Below are 25,100 nucleotides of genomic sequence, written 5' to 3' on the forward strand. Positions count from 1 at the left end.
CAATTCCAGGGAGAAACTCGGTGGGTCCGGGTACCCCTATCAGGCTCCTCACTCTGCCCTGGGCTGCAACAGCTGAGGTCCTGGGATAGAGACTCTGTCCTCCCCGGAGTCCTTTCCTTGCACCCTCCATTCTTGCACACGCCCGGAGCTCTTGCTACCTCCCTGCCTGCCGTCCTGCTCGGCCCCTCCCCACCCCATGGCCGCAGACTCTTCGCAGGAGGACTGCTACCTCACCCTGCGGTCCTCGGTCCCCCGCTTGCAGTCAGATCTCCAACTTCATCGGTCCTGGGTTGAGAGAAGCTTGGCCATGGAGTGGGCAGCGAGGGAATGTTAGGGAGAGGATGGGGGTTCTGTGCCTCGGGGAAGGAAGGTTTCCAACTCTCGGCGGGACCTGCCCTGGCTCAAACAAACGCTCTCAAAACTACGGACACCCACGACTTTCTTCCACTGCAGCCAGTGACTGGTGTGATCGCCGAAACCTTGCTTGGCGTTGGGACCCGCCATCCCTAGGAGTATGGTTCGTAGGGCATGATGTGGAGGGGGGAGAAGGTGGGAGTTTCTAACCTCTTCGCTCCATCTTTCCAGGCCTCGTTGGAGCTCAGGGCGGTGGGGACGGGGCCAGGTTGGGCCCCTGGGCCGCGGTTTTCTTCGCTCTGCGTCCCCAGAGACGTGGAAGCCCCTCTCTGAGCCTCTGGCTCCAGTCACACGCAGCCAGGTGTGCTCACTCTGCTCCCTGGCTGCCCATGCCGGGTTCTTTTGTGGCTCCAGAAACTCAGTGCCATGTGTTCCCGCTGCGGAAGAGGGAAAGAGTCCTGAACGCCCTACCGGGCCAGGGCAGGGAGAGGGGGGAGGAGAAGCTCGCATCCTGGCCCAGCTGTCCGAAAATGTCCCTGGGAGTTCAGGACACTTCTTGCGATTGGGCCATGTCCTTGTGCTGGACAGCTCCCTTGGGGTGCAGGGCCTGTGTGTGCCTCCTGGCCTGTAGTCTGAAACCTCCTGTGTGGGTGTGTGGCTCTGTGTGTGAATGTAATCAGGGCCCAGAGTGTCCGGAGTAGTGGGTCCGAGTGTGTCTGGGCTTCAGAAGGTCTGGCTGTTGCATGAGGGCTCAGCAGTGAGTGGTGTGAAGAGTGTGTAAGGCCGCTAGTGTGCGGTGCAGCCTCTGCCAGAAAGCTCCCTGCAGGGCTGGAGTGAGACTGCGGGTCTCCAGGAGGATGGCTGGTGTGGCCGGGAGCCTGGGGAGCCTCGCTAGGCTTGTGGGTGTGAGAGCTGAGAAGAATCTGTTCACACCGTGGCAGAGTCTGTGTGTCTCCAGCCAGTGTCCCTCCCTGACCACCCGGACCTCTCCAATGCCCACGAGACCTCTCCCCCAGGGGTATGTGGGATAGAGGTCTGCCTGCTTGGAAAGATCTTTATTTTCACTCCCCAAGGGAGAAGAGGAAGGAGCCTGGCAGTGCCAGGCCTGAGGAGAGAAGGCCTGGACCTGGGCCAGCCCTGGCACACCCCTTCCTCCCAGCGGGGCTGCAAGGTCCCAGTCGTTTGGGTACTGAGTGGTCTCACTGGCAGGCAATGCATTTGGCCATCTCAGGGCTCCTGGGGGCTTCAGCAATGAGAAGGCGGGCCCGGAGCAGTAAAGACCTCGGCCTGTGAGCCTTTGTGGCTGGGTGGTGCATCCCTCTGCCTCGTGGCCTCGAGAGGGGAGCCTCAGCTTTCCTCACATTTAGGCAGAGAGACACAGGCTTGGATGCAGCCGGAAGCGGCCCAGAAGTGGCAGGAGGCGGGATAGGTGGAGACTTCAGGGGCAGGGTGAGATCGTGCGGGGCCAGGCTGAACCCCACGGGTTCAGTCCCCTATTCCCTCTGCAGCTGCGGGGGCACGATCGGTCTGAGGCTTGAGGGGCGCCATGAACCACCGGTGGTCCTCTCAACCCACAGTTGGTACCCAGCGATCCTGCCACAAGGGGAGAGGAAAGCTGTTTGGGAGGGGCGGCGTGCTTGAGCCTGCTGTGTCAGTTTAATGATTTTTAATGAGCAATTACCTTTAGTCATTCTCCTAATTTCTGAATATCAATAAAGTTAATTAAACTCTGCATGTGTGAATGTGGCCTGGGGAGATTGTGAAGGTGGAAGCAGCAGAAACTGGGGTGGGGTTTGGGTCTCCAGAGGTAGAGGCTGCCTCCACTGGCTGTGTGACCTTGGACCTGATGCTCCCCCTCTCTGAACTCTGATGGAGTATGTGGTGGGAAGAGTGAAGGAGGGGACAGCAAGTAGGGGTCACTCTCTGTGCCAAGAACTGGGGGACGGTGTCTGGGAGGCAAGAAGAGGAGGAAGGCTTGACCTCCAGGAGCCCTAGTGCTGAAAGAGTTAACAAACCAGGGCTGCCTTAACATAAAATGGTAAATGCCGTTTCCTGCAGACTCTGTGGTAGGTGCTGGAGTCTGACAGAATATTCCTGAGTCTGGGGGCTACAGCCAAAACTAGCACCAAGCCCTTCTCCCTGTTGCCCAGCCTGGCACTTTGGGGTAAGGAAGGGAGTGCTGGGGACAAGCCTCAGTGGGAGACAGTCTAGATTGCACTCAGAGCCCCAGAGGTTGACATGGCGGGCAGGAGGCTCCCCTGGCTTTCTGAGGAGACTGGAGGACCCAGAAACTGCCACGGACTGGAGGGGAAGTCTGGGTTGGCTTTTTGCCCCTCACGGGCCTAAGCTCATCAGGCTAGGCAGGCCCTGGCGGCGGTCCCAGCCTCCTCAGCAGGGTGGCAGCTTAAAATGCCTTGGAGACACCATGGGGCGCTAATGGGGATTGAGGAGACACAGGGGCTGGGATTAATTAGAAACTGGGCTTAATTAGAGCTTCTGTGCCCCTCCCACCATGGCTGCCTGAATGGTGGGGGGCATGTCAAAAAACCTCCTTCCTTAGCCCCTCCCTCCACCCAGCCCTAGGTGCCCAAGCGTGCCAGCCTCCTCCCACCCTCCTTGTCCCCGCCTCTCCAAGCCTTTTCAGGCCCTGTTTGCCACGCTGGGCTCAGTTCAGGGATGCTGCACCCCAACCTGGGCAGAGCTGTCAGAGCTGGGTACCCCAACCCCCAAATAAGAAAGAGGGTGTGGAAAAGGGCCTATAGGTAAGGATTACGTTAGTGAAGCAACCTCTCACTTCAGATGGTTAAGAGCCTCAGGCTACCTGTCTGTCCTCAGGCATGTCTCTGTCCTCTGTGGGTCTCCACCTCCTGGAGCGTTCAATTTAAGGGTGCACCAAACTGGTGGTTGCCAAGCCTGGAAGCACATTAGGGCCTCCAAAGGCTGTCAAGTCATGCAGATTTCTGGGTCCCCAGCTTACTGGCCTCCTCTCAGGGGGGAAGAGCCAGGCTGTGTATGTTAGAGGCTTGGGGGCGGGGGGTTGGTGTTGAGGAGACAATGCTACCAGCCCTAGTCAGCAGCTGGGAGGTGGGGAGCAGGCACTAGGAGGTCTCCAAGGCCCCTTTCAGACTAATTCCGGCCAATTTACCCAGCCAGGCCAATCAGTTCCCCAAACTATCCATGTTTTCAACAGCTTCTGGTCTCTTGCTGTTCCTCCTGCCTGAAATTCTTTTCCCCTCCTGGGCCAACCTGGCTCACTCTATCTCATGCTTCAGGTCCCAGCTTAGTTGGCCCTTCATGAAATTCTTCTGCACATATTTATAGGGCATCTACTATATGGTTTCTCAGGGGAAGCCTCACCTGATCTCCAGCCTGGGTCAGGGGATTCTTCCATGCTCCCACCATCCCCTGACTTTCCCCCATCAGGTTACCCATCTTGCTGGGTCGCGAGCACCTGATTGCCTGATGCTCCTTTCCAAGAGCAAGATGGAACTCAAAAACAAGGGTACCAAATCTGTTTTGCTCAGCCCCTCCATTTCAGGGCAGTTCTAGAATTCCTCTTTGGAAGAAGTTTAGGGTCAGCTGCCTGTTTAGAAAGGAGAGCTGGGTGCATGGCAGCTGGGACTGTGTCTTGAAGCTGAGTTTGCGTAGCAAGCACACTATTTTTACATAGATTGTATGTTAGGATTTTTTCCCTTTCCTAACGGTTGGCCAATTATCCCAACTGTAAATTATAGCCTTTACTTAGTTTTTTCCTTCCACAAATTAAGCTGTCACGCTGTCAGCCTGAGGTGGCTTGGGGGTGGGGTGCTGATGGCCATTCTGAGAGGGCTAAAGCCTCTCTCCTGCTGCCCTAGTGCCACCACTGCTTGGCACCCCAGTGGCACAGAGCCTAGCACATGGCATGCATTAAATACACATTGAATAAATTCATGAGCTGTGCAGGTAGGCAGCGGCAGAGTTAAGCCCAGAGCCTAGGCTTCTTGACTCGCTCCCACAGCATGTACCCACCACTTCTGCTGGCTGGGAGGGGGTGCCCTGCATGAACTTAAGGACTGAGACAAGGGAGGGGCAACCCCATGCCTTCTGTCTTTATCACCTCCTCATCCGTCTCAGCTTCAGACACCCTCACAGAGCTTGGAAGGACCAATATGAAACCTTGGGAGCAGCTCTGAGCTGGTCATGCCCTTGAATGAAAAGGTGGGGGTGGAGGAGTCATCCAGGACCACCACAGTTCATGTCCAGGAACCTTCCACAGCTCCGAAAAAGTGCTCCCTGCGGTGTATCCATCCCCTGGGGTACATTTATTCATCATTTCACAAACATGTTATTGAGGTATGAGGCCTGGCTCAGAACCCTCAGGGGCCAAATCTTTCATTTTTAAGCCTTTTCTATTTTAATACAAGAGACTAGTTATCCCCACTTTACAGATAGGAAAACTGAGCTTCAGAGAGATTAAGTCACTTACCCTGGGCTTAAAGCTAATAAGTAATAAGACTACTCCAAAGTGCCTGACCATTTTGCAAAACCTGACTGCAGCCAGCACTGTGTCTACTCCCCCACCCTAAGGCAAAGCTTCAGTACAAGCAGATGGGAACCCAGAAGAGTATCAATATCCTAATAATAATAATAATAGCAGCAACAATAATAGCAAACATTTATTAGATACCAGCTATGTGCCAGGCACTGTACTGCTTTATATACAGTAGTTCATTTAGTCCTCATATCATCTTTATGAGATAGAAGCTATTATCTTCGTTTTATAAAATGCCAAGTTCAAGCCCATGTTGTCAGACAGATCCAAGACATAAATGGCTCCTAACTTTCTTCTAGCATGTTTCTAATGATGACAGTGGTTTATCTTCCTGATGTCTACCCTCAGTCCTTACTGATGTAGATTAGGGACATTTTATCTTGCTCAGTCCTTAGGGGCAGAGGAGTAAAACATCTTTTCTGACACTTGGAGGCCAGTATAGAGCACGGGACTGGGAGTCAAGTGAACCCTGAAGTCTTGGCCCAGAGACCAGTGACCTTGGGTAACTCTTATTCTCCCATCTTTTAGGAGCCTTGGTGAATGAGAATACGAGTCACTCCTCTCCTGCATCTGGGCTGCCCCACCTACTCCCTACCCCTACCCCTACCCCCCTGCTGAGGCCCAGCCCCCAGGGGGGAAGACCCAAGCTTGCCTGAAGCTCAGATCTTGGACAGGACTGGGCACCAAGCCTGCCACATCTTCCCTCCACCTGCCTACCTGCCACCCAGCTGCCCGCCCTGGGAGGGGAGGATCGATGCCGCAGCGCCGGCAGTGCTGTTGGCCATTGATTGTTGAGATTTCTCAGGCGGGCTCTGGAGTAAACAAACCTGCTGCTTCTCCAACAACAATCCGGGGTCTCAGGCTGCAGAGTCTGCAGCCTTGCTGGCAGGCAGGCTGGTGGAAAGGGGCGGGGGTGAGGGGTACTGGCTGGGCTCAGCAGGGACAAGGGGCTCTGCCAGGAGATGACAAGGAACTGAGTGTGTGGGAAGGTGGGCAATGGAGAGACTGGGTGAGGGTGCTAGGGTGAACCCTAGACCCTGTGCATGCCTTGTTCAGTCCAACCTCTACATTTTTGCTCAGCCATTTTTCCATACCTGGAATGCTATCCCTGGGTCCTTCTGTTTATTTCAGTTCAACTACCCCCTCTTTTCCTGATCATCCAGCCCAGAGGGCTCTCTCTCTTCTCTCAACACTACCACCCATCAGGAACTTAGCCTATCCATCCATCCTTCATCCACCCATCCCTTTTCCATTCAACAACCCTCTATTCAGCACCTATCCGGTGCTTTAATAGGCAGGAATGCAACATAATCCCTGCCCTTAAGGAACTCATTTTGGAGGGGGAGCTGCCTTCTTAATAAACTCAGCTGTGACTGCCTCCCCAGCTAGACCACAGACCCTCTGATTTTAATTAAATGCGATACAAACAAGATGCTAAACAGCATCCAACCACTCACCTTCAAAAGGACAAGATATTCCTGGCCAGGGACTGCTCTGAGCCTCAGTTTCTCATCTGCAGCAAGAGAGCTCATCTTTTGGGTCTTTGAGGGCCCAGTGAGCCTCTGGGATCCCTAGGCCAGGCCTTGTTTGGTGCCCCCCATCACAACTCTTTCCATCTTTGCTGGGTCTGAGTGTCTCTCTAACCCCCCAAGAAAGCAGAGCAGGTGCAGGGCCCCTCCTGCCACCAAACCACATGTGCTGGAGAATCCAAGCTGTGGGTCTCTCCCCTCCCCCAGTGCAGTCCCCAGGGGCCCAGCCGGAATCCTGCACCCGTCAACCTCAGCATCTCCCTCAGTCCCCCACTCCTCCCCTCCCCATGGGCTCCTCTCTCTACCCTCAGGACTCTCCTTCCAGCTGGTCATGTACTGCAAGGGCAGAACTGCAGGGCCCCTGTGAAAAGTGCCTGAACCACAGAGCAACCCCCAACAGATGCTCATTTGCATGCTGTTTTACCCCCTTTGCATTCTCGCTCCTTATAAAAGGCACAGAAGCAGACCCTGCCCCTCCCACTCTCAGCCCCGATCCCTCCCCCATTCCCACCCCATAACTTCTCCCTCTCTCCCTCCCAGCCCAGCAGCTGAGCACCAGCTCCTTTGTGCCCCAGGCAGCCACCTGCTGAGTGTCTGGCCTGGGTCCCACCAACCAGCAGGTGCCTAGGGAGCCCCAAAGCCTGTGAGGGGGGGATATCATGCAGTCTGGAGAGCCAAGTTGTGCCTCCGGGAGGAGGGGGCAGCCCCAAAGGAAGAACATGATTAGAAGAATGCTGGTCAGGGCACTAGGACTCCCAGAGTTTAAACCTGATACTGGCTCTTACTGGCTGGGTGACCTTGGGCAAATCATGTCACCTTCCTGTGCCTCAGTTTCCTTGGGAATTCATGGCACCTGTCCCACCTCTTTCAAAAAACAGCATCCAGATCGAAGAAAATCAAAAGGGGTGGTGACAGGGAAGAAACTGGAAGCCCCGCTTAAGAGGAGGGTCCTCTTATAGCCAGAGCTGTCCAGCAGCAGGAGGGGCTGGTTTTCAGGTGGTCACTGGAGGGGCTGGATCGGAAGCCGGAGGAGCCCAGGGCCGGACTCCCAAGGCAGGGGTGGGCAGTGAGTGCCAGCTGGCCCAGGTCTGACTAGGAAGCTGAGACTAGCAGTGTAGAGGGATGAAGGTTGGGATTAGAGTGCCTCTAAGGGCTTTCACCCTGGCTTGCTGCTCTGACGGACATTCTTAGATATCATTTATATCCAGCAAGGGGATGTGCTAGTGATTGGAAACATCTGGCCTGGCAGCTGGCAGCCTCCCTCTTGTTGTGAGGTCCTATTTTCTGGTTGGTTAGAGGAAATGAGGGAGAGGGAGTCACCTTCTTTTGAGGACAGAAGAGCCCCCGGCGTCTCCAGGCAAAGGTGTAAAGGTGGGACCAAACAAGGCATGCCTGAGAGAGGTCATCTGTGCATTTGCTTATCCAGCCTCCCCTCGTCCACCTTCCTTCACCGCCCACTCCATTCTTTCCACCTCCTGACAGAGCCCTAGCCTTGCTCTTCTGGGTCCAGCCGTCTCCCTCTCATCCCCCCACCCTGCCTGCTAGCCCAGGCTAGGAAGAAGCCTGCTGCTCAGGTTCAGGTGGTGCCCTCAGCCTAGTCTCTGTTGCACCTGTATCCCTGATGCTACCTCTGGCGCTCCCTGGTCCTTCCCTGCCCTGGGCCTCAAGCAGAGGAGACTGGCAGGGACACAGGGGGAGGACTTAGCCTTCTCTACTCAAGGTGTAGACACACCCCGTCTGGCAGGGTCCTTGGAAGTCAGAGCAAGGTTGAGTCAAGAGAGAAGACTGAGGGATTGGGGGCTGCACAGCTGGGTCCATCTGGTGTTCCCAGGGGGTCTTGGGGAGAGGAAGCCCCAGATATGCAGGTAGCCATGTCTGTATACATCTCTGCCTGGCTTGTCCATCTATCCCTGGGTGTCTGTGTCCATACGTCCCTGCATATCTGTACCCTTCTGCCCCTGTACCCTGGGACTGTGGCCCTGGGTGTAGGCACAGCAGGTCCCAGTTCAGTCTGGTCTCTCCCCTCCCCAGAGCCTGTTCCACTCTCTTCCTCCCCAATCTTGGGCTCCACTGACCCCTCAAGGAGACTTGAGCTGCTGCTGCTATTTTTAGCTGCTCTGCACCCCTCCCCTCCCCCACCCAGGCTTGCTGGGCAAGTGGGGAGGACAAGCTGAGCCTCCGGAGCCTCACAGGCTGGGGTGCTGGGCTGGTAAGGCCCTTTCCCCTCAGTCCCACAGGCCATAGAAACAAGGGGAGTCTGGGATTGTCCACAGGTGCAGGGCCCATGCCCTGGGGCAGCTTAGTCCCCAAGCCACCTGCCTGGGGCTAGGAGAAGGTCCCAGGCTACCCTCCTCCTGCCCCCTCCAAACCTCTAAAGGCAGATCCCAGGCCTCCAGTGATTCTTCCGCAGGCCATTTGGAAGTAAGGCAGGACCTCCTGCATCTCCCCCATAGAAGCTGGAGAGACAGAATGGAGTTCAAAGTGTCAGGAAGACAGGGGAGGGAGTATACCTGGATGAGGCTACCTACACACACACAGGGACTTCAGGTACTGGAGATGAGGTGTATGGGGTCCAGTGACATTCAGAAGGAAAGTGGCAAGTCAACAGAGCACAGTCCCCTGCCCTGCCAGCTGGTGAGGGAGGTAAGGCCAAAGAGGGCCCAGGTTGTTCCTCCCTCTCCTTCCAGCCTGTCCCAGGGGTGGGCGTCAGTCCTGCTGCCCCCACGTCCAAGGCCAGCCCCTTTCTCTCTCCCAACGCCCCACTCCAGGCCCCCAGCTCCTGTGCCACCTGTCCAGCCCCAGGAACTGTGGGCAGGCAGGGCTAGGGGTCCCAGGGCCAGCAGGCAGGCAGGAGCGGGGAACTCAGGGCCGCAGGGACAGGTGTAGAGCACAGCAGGCGATGCTGTAGCAGAGGCCTCATTAATCACCTCTCCAGCCCCCAGCTCTGCAGTGGCGAGACCATATTAGATTTTAAATTGGAAAGCGGAGAACGTGGCAGTTAGCTGGGCGCTCCCTCTACCCTGGGCCCGTGGCCACAGCCTCACAGGAGGGAAGGGGCAGTGGGGAGAAGAGGGCAGCAGCCCAGAGCCCTGTCCCCTCTCCCCACACACCCAGAGCCTGAGGGGCTGTCCAGGCCACATGGATCTGGGAAGGGTCAAGTCAGGGTCCAAGAAGGGCGCAGGGTGAAAAGGAGGGAGCACAGCAGCCGCCTTGGGGAGAAGTGCATCCCTTCTGGGAGTTGGGCCTTTCCAGGCTTGAGGACCGTGAATCCAGGTTCCAGGGTGTAGCGTCCATGGTCGAGAACAAAGGGTAATGACTTCTGGCTCTTGTGTGTTTGGAACTACACACACACACACACACACACAAACACACATGCAGGCACATGCACACGCTCATGTATACACACGGGCCCACGTATTCACAGACCCACACATACTCACATGAAGCAGCAACTCTGCAGTAGAAACTTGAGCCCAGGCTGTGGAACAGGCAAACCCAGTTCAAACCCCTTATCTGCCACTTTCCTCCTGTATGAACTAGGATGATTCACCTTGCCTCTCAGCCTCAGTTCCTTCACATACAAAGTGTAAAATATTGATTCCAGGCATAAAAGGCGCTGCTCTGGGTGGAAGACAGCTCCCTAGGAAGTCCTGCCTGACCCATGGAGGGTGCTCAGTAAATGTGAGGCCCTCCCCTGGTCCCAAGACCAGGCAGCTACTCTGGGGCTGCCCAGGAGCCCTGGGGTGGTGGCCAGGCCAGGCTCCCTGCCCCTGTGGGCCTGACTGGGCAGGGAGGTAGGGGCAGGTGAGCCGAGCACAGCAGGCATTGTCATGGAGCGTTCACACACCCTGGCCCCATCCTGGGCCAAATCGCCAGAGGCCAAGCATTCCTGGCTGCCCTTCATCCATAAAGTCCTCCTATACTGGCTCTGCCTGAGCTCCCCAAACTGCGCATTGAACACCCCACCCCTCTGAACATCAGTGCTTGGCCCAGGTTGGGAAGAAAACATCGTGGGTGGGTGGCACCAATCCTCCCTGAGGAGTGAGTGGCTGACAGGCCCAGCTCTCCTGAGGCCTTTATGAAAAACCTAAAGAAGTCCCAGGGCTCCTTGTCACCTCTCCCTGCCCAACCCCAGGCCCCAGTTTTCCCAGGCCCAAAGGAAGGGAGTAGACACTGTCAGCCCATATATATTTTTTTTTAATAAATTTATTTATTTATTTATTTATTTATTTATTTATTTATTTACTTATTTTTGGCTGTGTCGGGTCTTCGCTGCTGCGCACGGGCTTTCTCTAGTTGTGGCGAGCGGGGGCTATGCTTTGTTGCAGTGCGCGGGCTTCTCATTGCAGTGGTTTCTCTTTGTTGCAGAGCATGGGCCCTAGAGCGCGTGGGCTTCAGTAGTTGTGGCACATGGGCTCAGTAGTTGTGGCTCGCGGGCTCTAGAGCGCAGATTCAGTAGTTGTGGCGCACAGGCTTAGTTGTTCCGTGGCATGTGGTATCTTCCCGGACCAGGGCTCGAACCCGTGTCCCCTGCATTGGCAGGTGGATTCTTAACCACTGCGCCACCAGGGAAGTCCCCTGTCAGCCCATCTTAATCTCCTCCAGGAACCCCTCCCACTCTAGGCTCTTCCCTTCTGAGCGGTGAATGCTTCTGGGTCTAGAGGTCAGGTTTTGGAGCTGCGCTTTCCATCATGGTAGCCACCAACTACATGTGGTGATTTAAATGTAAATTCATGAACATGAAATCAAATTTAAAATTCGGTGTCTTGGTCTCACCAGCCACATTTCAAGGGCTCACTAGCCATGTGTGGCTACTGACTACCATGACGGACATGCAGACATAAAACATTTCCATCATCACGAAAAGTTCTATGAGACCTCACTGCTCTAGGGCTGCATGGCCTCTGCATTTGAATCTGACACATCCAAACTGGTAACTTGGGAACTGCCCTTCCCTGGGTCTCAATTTCTTCATCTATAAAAGTTCATATCTCAGAGTTATTGTGGGGGGATAAATGAGTTAATTCTGGTAAAGCACCTTAGAATGGTGCTAGGTGTATGGTAAATTCTCAGTAAACAGTGGCGTTCAGTATTTTTATTCACAGAGCCCTTTGTGGCTCACCAGATACTGGAATGTGAGAGCTGGCAGGGACCTTAGATACTTTTTCCATTTTACTGATGGGGAAATGAAGGTTCGGGATGAGGAAGTGATTTGTGCAGAGGGACCTAGCCTGTTAGGGGCAGGACCAGGACAGGTGGGCTGACTCCTGGGTGTTGCCTGCTATACCCCCATACTCCCTCCATCGGCAAGAAGACCCCAACGCTGGAGATGCCGAAGCCCAGGGTTACCCACCCACCCCCAACCTAGTACAATGGGGGAGGTAGCTGTTCCTGGCAGCTCAGGAAGCAGCGTGCTCTCTGTTGCTGGAGGCATGCCCACAGATGGCAGACAGCCCCAAAAGTATTGGAGGGTTCACTCTTCAGAACAGTTGGGCCAGATACTCTTTGAGCCCCAAAATCTTGAGTTCTGGCCCTGCCCCAAGTTTACTGTGTGACCTGGGAAACCTCTCTGGATTCTGTTTCTTCCTGTGTAAATGAGGGAGGGATGAGATGCACGCAGAGGCTACAAGAGCTCAGATTCTGGGGACCAGACACTTCCTTGCCTGGGTCCCAGCCAAGAGGAGGTGCCCCCATTCGTATTTGTACTCCAGAGGGTAGTAAGAGGGTGAGATGGGGGATGGTCAGTGGCAGGGGAAGAGAGGGTAGTCTGGGGTTGCAGGGCCCACCAGCTTGTGCCGATAGACACTCTTCATCAGTTGCCAGTTGGGGCTGTGCTGGGGCACTGCCAAGGGTTGGCTGCCCATCTTCTCCCTGCAGGACACACCTCTGCCCGCCCCTTCCCTCCCCTGCCCACTCCTCCTGGCCAAGGGCCAAGCACTTTGGGGAGCAGGGAGCCTTCCAAGTGTGCAGACAGGCAGAATCCTGGCTTGGAGACTGTGTCCCCTGAGCCCACCTTCAATGTACCTGGCACCAGGGGTCAGCATCTGTGGGCCAAGATGCAGGAAGAGAGATGCCTTGTGCTAGATCCTTGGCCATGGACAAAGCTGTACCTGTGCTGAGGGCCTACCAAGAAATGCCCCCAGGAGATGAGAGGAGAGAGCTATTGTCACCCACTGGGCCAGGCAGGGATGGCTCCCTCAATCCCAAGTGGGGATTGGAGCTGGATCTGGTAGGATGGGGAAAGTTTAAAGAGACAAAGTAGTGAGCAATAGGGCAGAAGGGGGAAGGCACCTGTTCTGGCAGAGAAGTTCCCTTTGAGTGTATCTGCCGCACTCAAACCACTGCCCACCCTAACCACTGGCCCTCCAAGACACCGCCAGGACTTCCTTCCCCATCACCCCAAGCTGCAGGGCTCCCAGCAGGAGTGCCCTAGGATAGTGACGGCCAGGCTGGTGGGGAGATAGTCAAGAGTTACAGCTGAGGGCCAGTGGGAGCAGTAGACTGAGCTGAGCTATGGAGCTGCTGAGCTCTGGGTTCTAGTCCCAGGCTTGCCACACATTGGCTGTGCAACCTTGCACAACTTACTTAACCATTCTGGGCCTCAGTGTCTCTGTCTCTTGGGAGGATAACTGGTTACATGTGAAACTGCTGAGTGCATGGTTAGCACACGAGCACTGAGTAATGGTAGCTGCCTGGCTGCAAACCACAGGAGGCAGAATGTGTCCATTCTGCCTCTGCCATGCCTTTTGGGTGATCTTGAAGAAGCCACACCCCCACTCTAGGCCTCAGTTTCCCCATCTGTTGTATAGGGCTTATATTGCCTTTTCTGTTAATACAAGTAGTCGACAGCAGCAAACCTACCTCAGACACAGGGATACTGTGGGGTAATTATTTCAGTAGTAGAACATGGAATCAGGCCTCAGGGGCCCTATGTGGCCCTGCCAGCCTCCAGCTGGGGACCCTCAGTTCAGGAGGTAGGCCTGGGCCCAGTGGAACCGTCGCTGTGGAGACCAGGCTCTGGCTCTGGGGGGCCCAGGTTCTCTTACTCCAGGGGCCTCTCTTCCCTCCCTCGGGCTCTGGGATAAAGGGGGTCCACAGGAGCCAGGCCCTCACTAATCCCCTATTAAAACTTGAAATGGGCCAGAGAACCTCCAGAAAAAACTCATTAGCTTTTATGGGATAATAAATAGATCCCATTAAATACTCATTCTCCCTATGCTGGGCCAGCTTAACCTCCAGAACCCTGAGGGGTAGCTCCCTGCCCACTGTATCCCCCAGGTTCCCCCTGTACCCGCCTGCAGTCATGCTCCCCTCAGCTGAAAGCTGGTGCTGCCACAAGTTGGGGATCAAGCCTGACCTTTCTGAGAACTGTGGGGTCCCCTTCCTGTGCCAGCCGCTAAGGCCAGCAGGTCCCCCCGCCCTTGCAGAGGACGGGGTGGGGCTGGCCATTGAGAGGATAGGCCTGTCTCTAGATGGCCCTCACCGAACCCAGGAGGTCCCCACTCCACAGATGGAGAAGCAAAGGCTCGAGTGGGCAGCCCCGCCCACCCCGTCCAATCACACCGCTACTGAGACATAGATTGGGGATTGGAACCTGAGGTTTTTCTTTCTGTCTGGAGCAGAAAGATCTGCAGACACAATAGCACTAAGCAGGCAGCCCACCTGGGCCTGAGGCGGCATCTGGATTGTGTTGCCAGGTGCAGCATTTGCCCCAGGCAGGGACCACCACCCTCCGCCATTGTCTCCACACAGACCAATTCCAACTCCTCAGCCCACAGGGGCGGTGACCCTTGGCAACGTCCTGGGCCTCACTGAGCCTCAGTTTCCCCATCTATCAGGCAGGGACAGAACACCTACCCAGCTGGGTGCTATGAAGAAGAGTCCCCAGTCGTTATGGCTTTCCCTAAACAGAAGCTAGCACCGCGCCCCATCTAGATCCCAGTCTGTGCAGGTGGAGCACGCGGCCCCCTGTCTCCACCCTCACCCAGCTGGGCCCAGGGGAGGAGCGGGCAGGGCAGGCGGCTTTCCCTGGGAGGCCCTGGCGGGGGCTAAGGGGAGGGGGCTTCCAATCCCAAGAGGGGCCACAGGGGGGCGGCGCGGGCCGGGAGGCGGAGCGGGAGAGAATCCACCGGGGAGGCATCCTGAATGGCTCATTAGTGCCGATGAAAGCCTTTTTTCATTTCGTCTAAATACTTTAAACAGGGCTCCCTCCGATGTCTATTTGCATAGCTTAAGAGCTAATGCGGGGGGAGGGCCCAGGAGGCGGCGGCGGGGCCCACGAGGGCTGGGGGCTGCCGGGAAGCTCCACGGTGGGAACGGCGACGGGGTGGTGTGGGAGCGGAGCGGCGTTTCCCAGTCCCAGCCCACCTGGAGGACGCAGCCCCCGGCCCCGCGGGAGGGGAGGAGGGAGCAGCAGCCCAGGGTGTGCATTCCTGCGTCCCGGCACTGGGCAGGTGGGGATCCTGGGGGACTGTTTTGCTGTGGGCCACTGTCCCCCACATACATGCCAGCCTCGGAGGCGGCTGCCCTTTGCGCGGCGCGATGCAATATTATCCTCGTTGTACAGCTGAGGAGGCTGACATGCTCGAGGTCACACACACTGCCACACAACAGGGGACATGGTCTCCCAGAAAGGAGAGGCCTCACCCGGGTCAGCTTCTCCCAACCCTAAAGGCCTGCTCAGTGTTGCCCTGGCAGGGGGCTGCCCCCATCGGAGTGTGGCCTTTCCCTCTGTATTCCCCGCCACCAAAAAAACACAAAACAACAAAACCTCTCCAAAATGCCCGTTTTACAGCTGAGGACACAAAGGACACAGAGGTGACTTGCCCAGGCTCACTTGACATTTAAGCGGCAGAGCTGACATTTACACCCCAGTGTATGTGTGACTTGGCGTGCCCACCCTGCGGAGCAGTGTCCTTGGCTTCTGGTTTGAGTCCGAGACTCAGGTGTGCTTTGGACACAGAATGGGGGCTCCCTGGGTCCCAACCAGAAGGCTTCCAGAGGGCCCAGCTCAGCTCAGTCTCAGCTCAGGTCCCAGATGCCAGAAACTCTGGCCTCAGCTCTACTTCTAACCTGCATAAGACCCTGGACAAGTCCATTCCTCTCTCTGGGCCTTAGTTTCCTCAACTGGCTAGAGGACTCCCTGCTGGGTAGCCCCAGTCCCCTCCTCCTGTGAGGCAAGCTAGTGTCCTGGAAAGACTAGGGCTTTGTGAACCAGATCAACATAGGTTCAAATCCCAGCTCCACCTTTGTGTGACTGGACAAGTCCTCACCTTACCTCTCTAGGCTTCAGGTTCTTTTTCTGTAATGTGGGAATAAGAGTCCCACCTCACAGACTTGTAGTGTCAATTAAATAATCCAAGATCCGGGAACGGCCCAACTCAGTGTCTGGCACACATTAAGGTGCCTGATGAGACTGGGCGTTTGGGTCCCTGACACCTCCTGCTGCTTCCCCTGCATCACACTCCCCGTTTATCAGTCTCTACACCTTTGGACTCAGTCAGCCCAGGCAGAGAGAACCCCAGGAACCTGGGGAGGGGGCTCACAGGGCCTCAGGATTCCATCAGAATTAACCAGGGTGTCTGGAGATGCCCTTTCCCTGGAAATGGCTTGTCTCCCAGAGATTATCTTACCCTCTCTGATAGTGGGTAGCACCCTCTGGGACCACGTGGCAGCTGATTGTAGAATCAATTTGCTCGTTTGATATGCTATCTTGATCCCACTTAGCCAAGTGCTCAGTCCCCCCAGATAACACAATCAATGCAATCAACAGTGACGGGAGGTGCCCATTAGCTCTGCTCCATTGCCCAGCACCCACCTGGCAGCCAGCGGGAGGAGCTGTGCCCGCTATGGTCCCTTCCTGAGACAGAGGCACTCCCTCTCCCAGTGAAGATTTCCACAGGTGTCTCCCCTGGGAGCCTCTGCTACATCTCTTCTTGGGCAACCCTGGAAGGGGACACTGGAACCCTAAGGCTCCAGTCTATGTGATGAGAAAGGCTCTTCTTCCTTGTCATATGCTATGATCACTCTCTGGTAACCTGGCAAAGACCATGTGACATCTGGAGGCTGGGCAAAGAGAATAGCCCCGTCCTGGCATGTCAGAGGCACTCCCTGGACCCTCCACCACTGACTCAGATGAAACACACAGGACACTGCCAGACCATCTGCTCCAGGGGGTATGGGTCTGGCTGGGCATCTAGTTTGGACACTGTGTTGTCAGTGTCTGGTACAGAATGCCAAGGCACAGATGGACTCCTTTAGTGAGCATCTCAGGAGATAGGGGTTGGGCCTCGTTCCTCAGGGCTTTGGGGCCCCAAGGCCCCTCTGACCCAGAGCAATGGAGAACCCTCTGACCTGCACCCACCTCCCTCACCCCAATTTCCTCCCTCCTCCCAATTGTCTGACACATCAGAGCTACCATGGTCTCCTGAACAGAATGTAGGCCATCTGCCGCTTCCTCACGCCTGCCAATCCATGGGGTAGGTGTGAGCCTGTGGAATGACAGCCCCATCATCGGACGTGCAGAGGAACCAACCTTCTCCTTGCAAACTCTGTTATCTCACCCTGGTTGTTTCCCTTCAAATCTTCATGCAGCCATTTTGAGAGCTGTTAAAAATCAGAATATCTTCCCAGCCTTCTCCAAACTGGCAAAATTCTATGTGAAGTGAATCTGGAGCCAGCATCCATTGACCTTTTTCTGGCAGTCAAGGATCTGGGGAGCCTAGTGGGCCACAGGCAGAATATGCATCATCTCTTCAGCTATGTGGTTAAATAAGTCAATACAATCAATAGCATAGCAACCTCAGACCAGTAACAGCAAATAAGTTTCTTCTTCCATAGCCTATCTAATCAATTGGTAGTGGCTGCCTGGATAACTGTGTTAAGAAAGATTCTGAAGCCCCATGTGGCCTCAGCAAGAAATAACCAAAATTGGTTAATAATGTCTACCATGGATTGGGGGGGAGGGGCTTGTAGCATGCAGATGACCCTACTTTAGATCCTGCCCTAGATGGCCCCTGGCTTGTGTCAAAAGAAAGATAAAGAGAATTCAGAGAGACACAGCAAATGGGAAAGGGAAGTAATATTATCTCAGTTAATCCTATAAAAGAAACCCCATTTTACAGATGAGAAAAATAAGGTTCAGAGAGTTTGTTATTTGCCCAAGGTCACACAGTCCCATGGTGATGGATTTGAAGCTACATCTGCCTTACTCCAGAGTTTACATCTGCCTTACTCCAGAGTTTAGCTTCTGTAGAAGGACAAAAAAGAGAGAGAGAGAGACAAAAGAAATGATTTTCTGAAAAGTGAGAGAAATAGGGCATAATGGGACCCCAACAAAAATGTCATCATGTGTCCGTGAGGGAATCTAAAATAAAATCCCAAATATATGAAGCATTTCCTGAGACTAATGACCAGGTTCACTGAGAACAGAAAGTGAACTTGAATGTAATGCCCTGTAATCTCAGGCAGAAAAGTCACACTGGTGGGGGATGGCACTCTTGCTAAGGGTGTCATCTCCAGTCTTCAGTTGACTGGTCGTTGACTTTGAGCAGTCATTTCCTTTCTTTGACCTTGTTTCGTCATTGGTAAAATAAGGCCTTTGAGCTACATTAGGGATGAGAAATATTTGTTCGTCATGTTGGTCTGAGGTGTCAGGCATGGCTACCTACAATTCTGTGTTGAGAAGGATTCTGAGGCCGAATCTGAGAACAGCCAGGAAATAGTGCAATGATAGATTAGTAATGTCCACCTCTGGTGTTGGAGGAGAAGGGATATCTCATGTGCCATCCTTAAAGTATGTGATATCATCTCACTTCCAGCTCTAAAATTCTATAGCTCCATGATTTTCAACCATGAGGACACTCCCCAAGGCTCTATGTCAAAAGAGAGGTGGATCTCCTACTGCCTGGACTAGGTGTGATGCTGCTCACTGCGGGGCAGGAGGAGAACCTCTGATCATCTGTTACTATTTCAGGACTTTCCTCGGAGGCCCCTACAGTGGGGGAAGAGCAGGCCCCAGGCATGGAGGAGACGGAGGGGGAGCTGACAGTGAACCCCACACCTGAGCAGCCAGAACGAGGCATCCACTTCGTCACAACGGCCCCTACCCTGAAGCTGCTTAACCACCACCCCCTGCTTGAGGAATTCCTACAAGAGGGGTTGGAGGAGGGGGAGGCAGAGCTGAGGCCAGCACAGCCCTTCCGGCCTGACCCACCTACACCATACACCCCGAGTCCCCTTCCCCGTCTGGCCAAGCAAGACAGCCGCCCTGTCTTCACCAGCCCCACTCCAGTCATGGTGGCAGCGCCTACTCAGCCCCAGTCCAGGGAAGGACCCTGGAGCCTGGAGTCAGAGCCCCCTGCACTTCATATCACAGCTCCTCTACCTCCAGGGCCCAGTATGGCAATGCCCACCCCAGGCCCAGCAGAGAGTCCCAATACTACACCCCCTAGCAGGGCATGGACTCTGACCCGAGAAGGTCCTGGAGACATAGGCAGGCCCTGGGCTCAAGAGGTCATGTCGCAGACCACAGGGCTTGGGATTGAGGGGACCATCACCACCTCTACGGCTTCAGGGGACGATGAGGAGACCACCACCACCAGCACCATCATCACCACCACCATCACCACAGTCCAGCCACCAGGTCAGCTACTTGATGGCTTGCAGATCTAGAGATGGGAATGGGGGAGCTGAGGGGCCCCTGAATTCCTCCCTCTCTTTCACTGTGCTGGCCTGCCTTGCCCTTGGGAACCAGACAGACCCAGGTTCAAATCCTAATTGGAAGCAACTACAGCAGACCTTAGAAATTTTATCTCACCTCCCTGAGCCTCATCTGTACAATGGCAATAAGAAGACCTACCTCACTGAGCCACTGCAAGAACTGAGATAAGATTGCACACAGTAGGTGCTCGAGAGAAAGTGGTCCCCTGCTTTTAACAGGGTAATAGACCTCCCAAGGGGTGAGCTTCACCACACACGTGCACGCACACACAAACACACACAGGTCAGCCATAGTTGGATCCACTTTGCCAGAGCTGGGTTTAGCCTTATGTCTCCTCCTGCCTCCCAGGCCCTTGTAGCTGGAATTTCTCAGGCCCAGAGGGCTCTCTGGACTCCCCCACAGCCCCCAGCTCACCCCTTGATGTCGGCCTGGACTGTTTCTACTACATCTCCGTCTATCCTGGCTACGGTGTGGAAATCAAGGTGAGTGACCTGGATTCGGCAGGGGCAGAACTGGGGCTAGTGTGTTATCTTTCCGGAAAGGTGCTGGCCATGGGGGTGGGGGGGATGGGTAGAGATGTGCAGGGTCATCAGTTGGACAGGGACCTAGGGCCAGGGCTGGGCAGTGGGCCTAAAACATGGTTGGATTCTGCCCTGCGCCTCAGGGAGTGAAGAGGCTCCTGCTCCCGTGCAGCAGTGCCTGGGCTGAGAGGGGCTGCTGGAGAAGCACGTGTGCCTGTCCTCTTCCCCCAAGGGTTTAATCAGGAGCTCAGGAGAGCCTGAGGAGGGGCTCTAGCCTCGATGGGCACGGGATTGGGTGAGTGTCTGAATCCATGCGTCTGAGTCGAAAGAACTCAGGGCGGCCTTGTTAGACCTGTGAGAGCCGTGGAGCCTCACTCACTCATATATTCACTCGCTCATGTATTCACTTACTCTTTCCCTTCAGCAAATACTCCCTGAGTAGCTCCTCTGGGCCAGGCCCTGTGCTGGCTCCTGGGATGCAGAGGTGGGAAGACAGACATGGCCGCAGCATCAAAGGTGACCAGCTGCTGGGCGAGCCAGACCTAGCACCCAGCCCCATGCCCCCTACCTTCCTATCTCATCCCTCCCTTGGCATTAAGCCTCCCTCTTAATCCCCAAACCTGAGCCTGCAGGTCCTCGTGGCTGTTCCACAGGCTCCACCACCTCCACAGGCCCCAAACCCAACTCTTCCTTTTTGTTCCCCCAAACCTGCTTGCCACCCCACTCCTGTCCTCAGAGGCTGACCCCAACCAGCCAGAAACCTAGAGCAGGGCCACCACGGTGCATTGTAGATGGCATCCCTGGAGCTGTGTGACCAGAGGCACCTTGGCCCTTCCCTCTCCCTGTTCCACCATCTCCCTGATGCCCAAGTTCTATCACCATGACACTCCCCCAGACTCAGATCTACCTGCTTCTCCCCCTCTATCCCAACCCCCACGTGGTTCAGCGTCTGTCATCCCTCCCCTGATGCTGTAGCAGATGCCTCACTGGTCACTCCACTCACGCTTGCCCCCATTACCATCCTCCACCCACACTGCAGTCATTTTTCTCAAATGAAATCGATCCTACCTCCCACGTCTCCCCCAAGGGCCTCTAAATCAAGGCCAGCGCCTCTGGGCCCGTCTCTAGCCACTTCTTCCCTTGTTCTCTACTCCTGCTTTGCACTAAACAGCTTTCAGCTAAGGGAATGGGTCAAGCGCACTTTCCCCACAAGCCCCAATTTCACCTACTGGTCCCTTTGCATGGAAGAGTCATCCTCCTATCGCCTCCCCTAGGACTCAACCCTGGCATCACTTTTTCTGGGAATTCTCTCCTGATCCCCAAAGCCCGGGGCATCCCCCATCCTCACTCATCACGCTGTCTCCTATGGGTCTGTTTATAGCTGTCACCTCCCCAGCTACACTGTAAGCTCCTTGAGGGGTGCCTTTGTGTACACGGCCCAGACTGGGTTCTCCATGGGCTGACTGAATGAATGGACAAATGAATGGAGGTAGGAAGGAATGAGGTGACATTTAATGTGACTCTGGAGACTGAATGCAGGTGGAGAGGAGACGCATTCAACCCGGTTGAGGGAATCAGGGCGGTGACTGAGGAGCACAGGGAAGGGGCAGAGGAGGAGTCCCGGGAAGAGAACAGCTCTGCCTATCCCCGCTTCCCGGCCTGCTCCGCACGCATCCCACAGCCCCTGGATCTGGGCCTAGAGCTAGCTCATCTGTCCTGGGGCAGCACCCTCAGCCCTGCCCTCTGGGGATGTCAGGTCCAGGTCTCTGAGCCAGGCCCTGCGGAGGGGGACATTCTCCCAGCACTGGTGGGCCCCTCCCCTTCTTTCTGTAACTGTTCGCTCCTGTTCTGTCAAGCCCTGTGCCCCTCGCTCTGGTCTGACTGGGAGGGTAATTAGGAACAGCCACCCCCCTCCCCACAAGCCATTAGCACTCAGTGCCACTTAATTAAGGTAATTAATGTAAAATCATCACCTAATGAGTGGTGGCACTGGCTGTGGCTCACCAGGTGGAAGGCACCAGCTGCAGGTGTGGGGAAGGGGGTGGGAGGGGGCAGATGCCAGGCTGGCTGCCCCTCTGCAGGCCTGGCCTGGTTCTACCTGTCCCCCAAGCCTACCATCCCCACTGACGCCCACTAGGCCAGGCCGGGCCCAGTCCTGGTTCTCTCCACAATGAGGCAAGATGCTGCCTCTGCCTGCTCTGGCCCTGGCCCAGGCACAAGCCCCACCCTGGATACCCGCCCCCCCCTCACGTAAGCCCCCGGAAGCCCCGTGTCTGTTGTCTGGTTCTGCCACATTTTTTTCATCAAATTCAAAAGCTGTTACCAGGCAACCTTGAGAGGAAGACCTGCCACAGCCCTGGATTGCTGTCAGGAAACGTAGCAGGCAGATGCTGGCCCCGCTGGCCCCGCCCTCTACCGTACCACCACTGGGCAGAGTCCTTGGGGACCCTGTTGGCCCTGATGGCCTGAGAGCACCTGAGGCCATGGCAGGGAGGGCTGGGTGGGGAGGGACAGAAGCATCCAGGGCTGAAGCAGGATTTAAGGTTCTTCCATGGCCAGTTCCAGCAACCTCTGCTCCTATCTAAGCCTCCTGGCCACACCACACAGGCCACTTGGGGACCTAAAGAATTAATGACACTGCAGACCAATACCCAATGGGTAGTTGAAAAACTGAGGCCATGAAGGAAAGGGAATTGCCCAAGATCACTCCGTTAATCATTAACTAATGTTTTGTTTTTTAAATTAATTAATTAATTTATTTATTTATTTATGTTTGGCTGCATTGGGTCTTCGTTGCTGCATGTGGGCTTTCTCTAGTTGCGGCGAGCGGGGACTACTCTTTGTTGCAGTGCGCGGGCTTCTCATTGTGGTGGCTTCTCTTATTGTGGAGCATAGGCTCTAGGTGCGCAGGCTTCAGTAGTTGTGGTGCGCGGGCTTCAGTAATTGTGGCTCACGGGCTCCAGAGCTCAGGCTCAGTAGTTGTGGCGCACGGGCTTAGTTGCTCCGCGGCATGTGGGATCCTCCCAGACCAGGGCTCGAACCTGTGTCCCCTGCATTGGCAGGCGGATTCTTAACCACTGCGCCACCAAGGAAGCCCTAACTAATGCTTTTTGATGAGTGAATTTGTTCCACAAGTACAGATTGAGCAATTACTATGTTCCAAGCTCTGTACTGGGCGCCGGAGACATGGATCTTCACAGTTAGTGAGGGAGACAGAAATCATAAATGATGACCAAAAAAAAAAAAGATGACCACAGAATGTGCAGTGCTGTTGGGGATAGGAGTGGGAGGCACAGAGGACCGTAGGAATTCCAGGATAGGGCAAACTCCACCATCGGGGGGCCAGGGGGGGTCAGAGAAGGCTCCCCGGAGGTGATGATACCTGCTCTGAAGCCTGAAGGATGAGAGGCCAGCAGCCAAGCCTCGGCTGGAAAGCAGCAGGTAAGGCAGACTGGCCCTTGAAGGCTGCCCAGGCAGTTTTGAACGGGTGACTTTATTGCCTAGGAGCAGGAGGTGGGCTTAATGGCTTCTGGATTGCACTCCTGCCAGAGGCTAGGCCTGAGTGCAGTGCCCTCCTGCCCAGGGCTGGCAACTGGGCCAGGCCATGCTGTGCACTGGGGGCAAGACAGATGAGACAGCTGGAACGCCCAGGAGGCTGCCCACTGCTCCTTCAGGCTTGGGGAAGGAAGGCTTGTGGCTTCTTCCCATCATGGGTAAGCCCCTGCCTGCCCTTCCGTGAATTCACAGGGATGGCTCAGGGTAGGCGGAAGGGATGGAATCCAGGCAAGGGGGACTGGAGGAACCATGGGAGGAGAGGAACTTTTTTTGTTTTCTGTTTTGGCCACACCACGCGGCATGTGGGATCCTAGTTCCCCAGCCAGGGATCGAACCTGAGTCCCCTGCATTGGAAGTGCGGAGTCTTAACCAATGGACCACCAGAGAAGTCCGGAACATCTTAAAGACCCACAAATCACACTCCTGTGCAGGTCAGCCTGACACCATGCTGAACCCCTGCCATGTGACCACAGCTCTGACTAAAGGCTGGGCCCCTGGGCGAGAGAGACCCTCTCAATTCCCTCTTTGTGAGGAACAGCCTCAGGGATTCCAGGATCCTTAACAGCCCATATCTCCATGACTTAGACCACAGCCCCTCATAACCTGCTTCATCCCTAGCCCCCACCCCACTTCAGGATGCTGCAGCTATCTGTGCCTTCTGAGGCTGAGGGTCTGGGCTGCCTGTAGGAAGAAGGCCAGGGCCAGCCCTCTATGATGGGAAGAGGCTTGCCTATTTCAGCTGGGGATTGGGCACTGGGCTAGGCTCTTTTCAGAGAGATCCAGAGAAGACCCTTCAGGATGGGTGGGCATGAGCCCCATGGCCCATGAGGGTCCCATTTCCTCTCCAGGCAGCCAGCTCCCCTGAGAGCTCCAGGCCTTTCTGGGCCTGGCTCATGTCTCTCACTGTGCTTGGCATTCCAAGAACCTTCCCATTGCCACCCCCATCTTGGCTTGGCTGCTCTCTGTACCATCTGGAGCCTGGACACAGCTGCCCACAGTCCCTGCCCTAGTGCCCCAGATGGCCCCATTGGAACACTGCTCTCCCATGCCAGGCCAGCTGCCAGTTTGATAACCGGAACACCCTGCCCTTCTAGGCCAGGTCAGGGCCAGGCCTGATATGGACGCAGGAGTAGGGTGGTGGGTCAGGGGGGGTGAGATTTCTCAGCAACCTTCTCTTTCTTGGCTCCTGGAAGGCTTATCTGAGGGGGGGTCACAAGGGAGCAAACAGGTCTAGCCCCATGGATTTAGGCCCCTCTTCCCCTCCCTAAAGCAGACCCTACCCCATAAGTGTTTGTAGACAAGCATCAGTTAAGACAATAGCATAGAAGCTGTCACATAGAGCACAGAAACTGAAAGTGGGGTTCCAATCCTGGTCCTGCAGCCCATCTCTCAGTCACTGGGCTAAGCCCCTGGCCTTCTCTGGGCCTGTTTCCCTTTCTGTTAAAGGAGGTTGAACCAGATGATGCAAAAGGCTCCTCCCAGCCAGTCCCTCTGAGTATGGCTCCTTTTCTGGGTGGGAAGCTCCCTCAGAGCTCAGAATGGACAGGGGCATCTCAGGCCTTTGACCCTGTTTCCTGCTTCCTAGCAGCTCAGAATCTGGGCTAGGGAGAGGGTGGCTCCCAGGTACAGTGCCTCCCAGGCAGAGCCCTGGCAGACCTGAGGTGAGGTGGGTCCACAGCCTGGGTGGGGCCCAGGTCTCTCCAAAAAAGGGAAAGAGGACTGCTCATGCTGCGCCCACTCTGTGCTGAGCCCCGTACAGGCGGGATCTAACTTAACCCTTATAACCCCATGGGGTAGGTGTGATTATCCCATTTCACAGATGAAACTGGGGTTCAGAGATGTCATGTGACTTGCCCAAGGATCTAGCAACTAGTCAATGATGGAGCTGG

The 25,100-nt window shown here is 55.4% G+C and overlaps 1 protein-coding gene across 2 annotated transcripts in view; it reads left to right on the forward strand.

The window, feature by feature from the left end:
• Nucleotides 1-25,100, forward strand: part of SEZ6 (seizure related 6 homolog) — a 98,016-nt gene that overhangs the window by 54,801 nt on the left and 18,115 nt on the right. For both annotated transcript variants that reach the window (XM_028166868.2, XM_057536854.1), the window contains 2 exons: nt 18,389-19,057; nt 19,484-19,617. In XM_028166868.2, the coding sequence (XP_028022669.2) occupies nt 18,389-19,057; nt 19,484-19,617 (803 nt within the window). The remainder of the gene's footprint in view (nt 1-18,388; nt 19,058-19,483; nt 19,618-25,100) is intronic.

The sequence above is a fragment of the Balaenoptera acutorostrata genome, chromosome 20 (assembly GCF_949987535.1).
Source record: "Balaenoptera acutorostrata chromosome 20, mBalAcu1.1, whole genome shotgun sequence".
NCBI lineage: Eukaryota > Metazoa > Chordata > Mammalia > Artiodactyla > Balaenopteridae > Balaenoptera > Balaenoptera acutorostrata.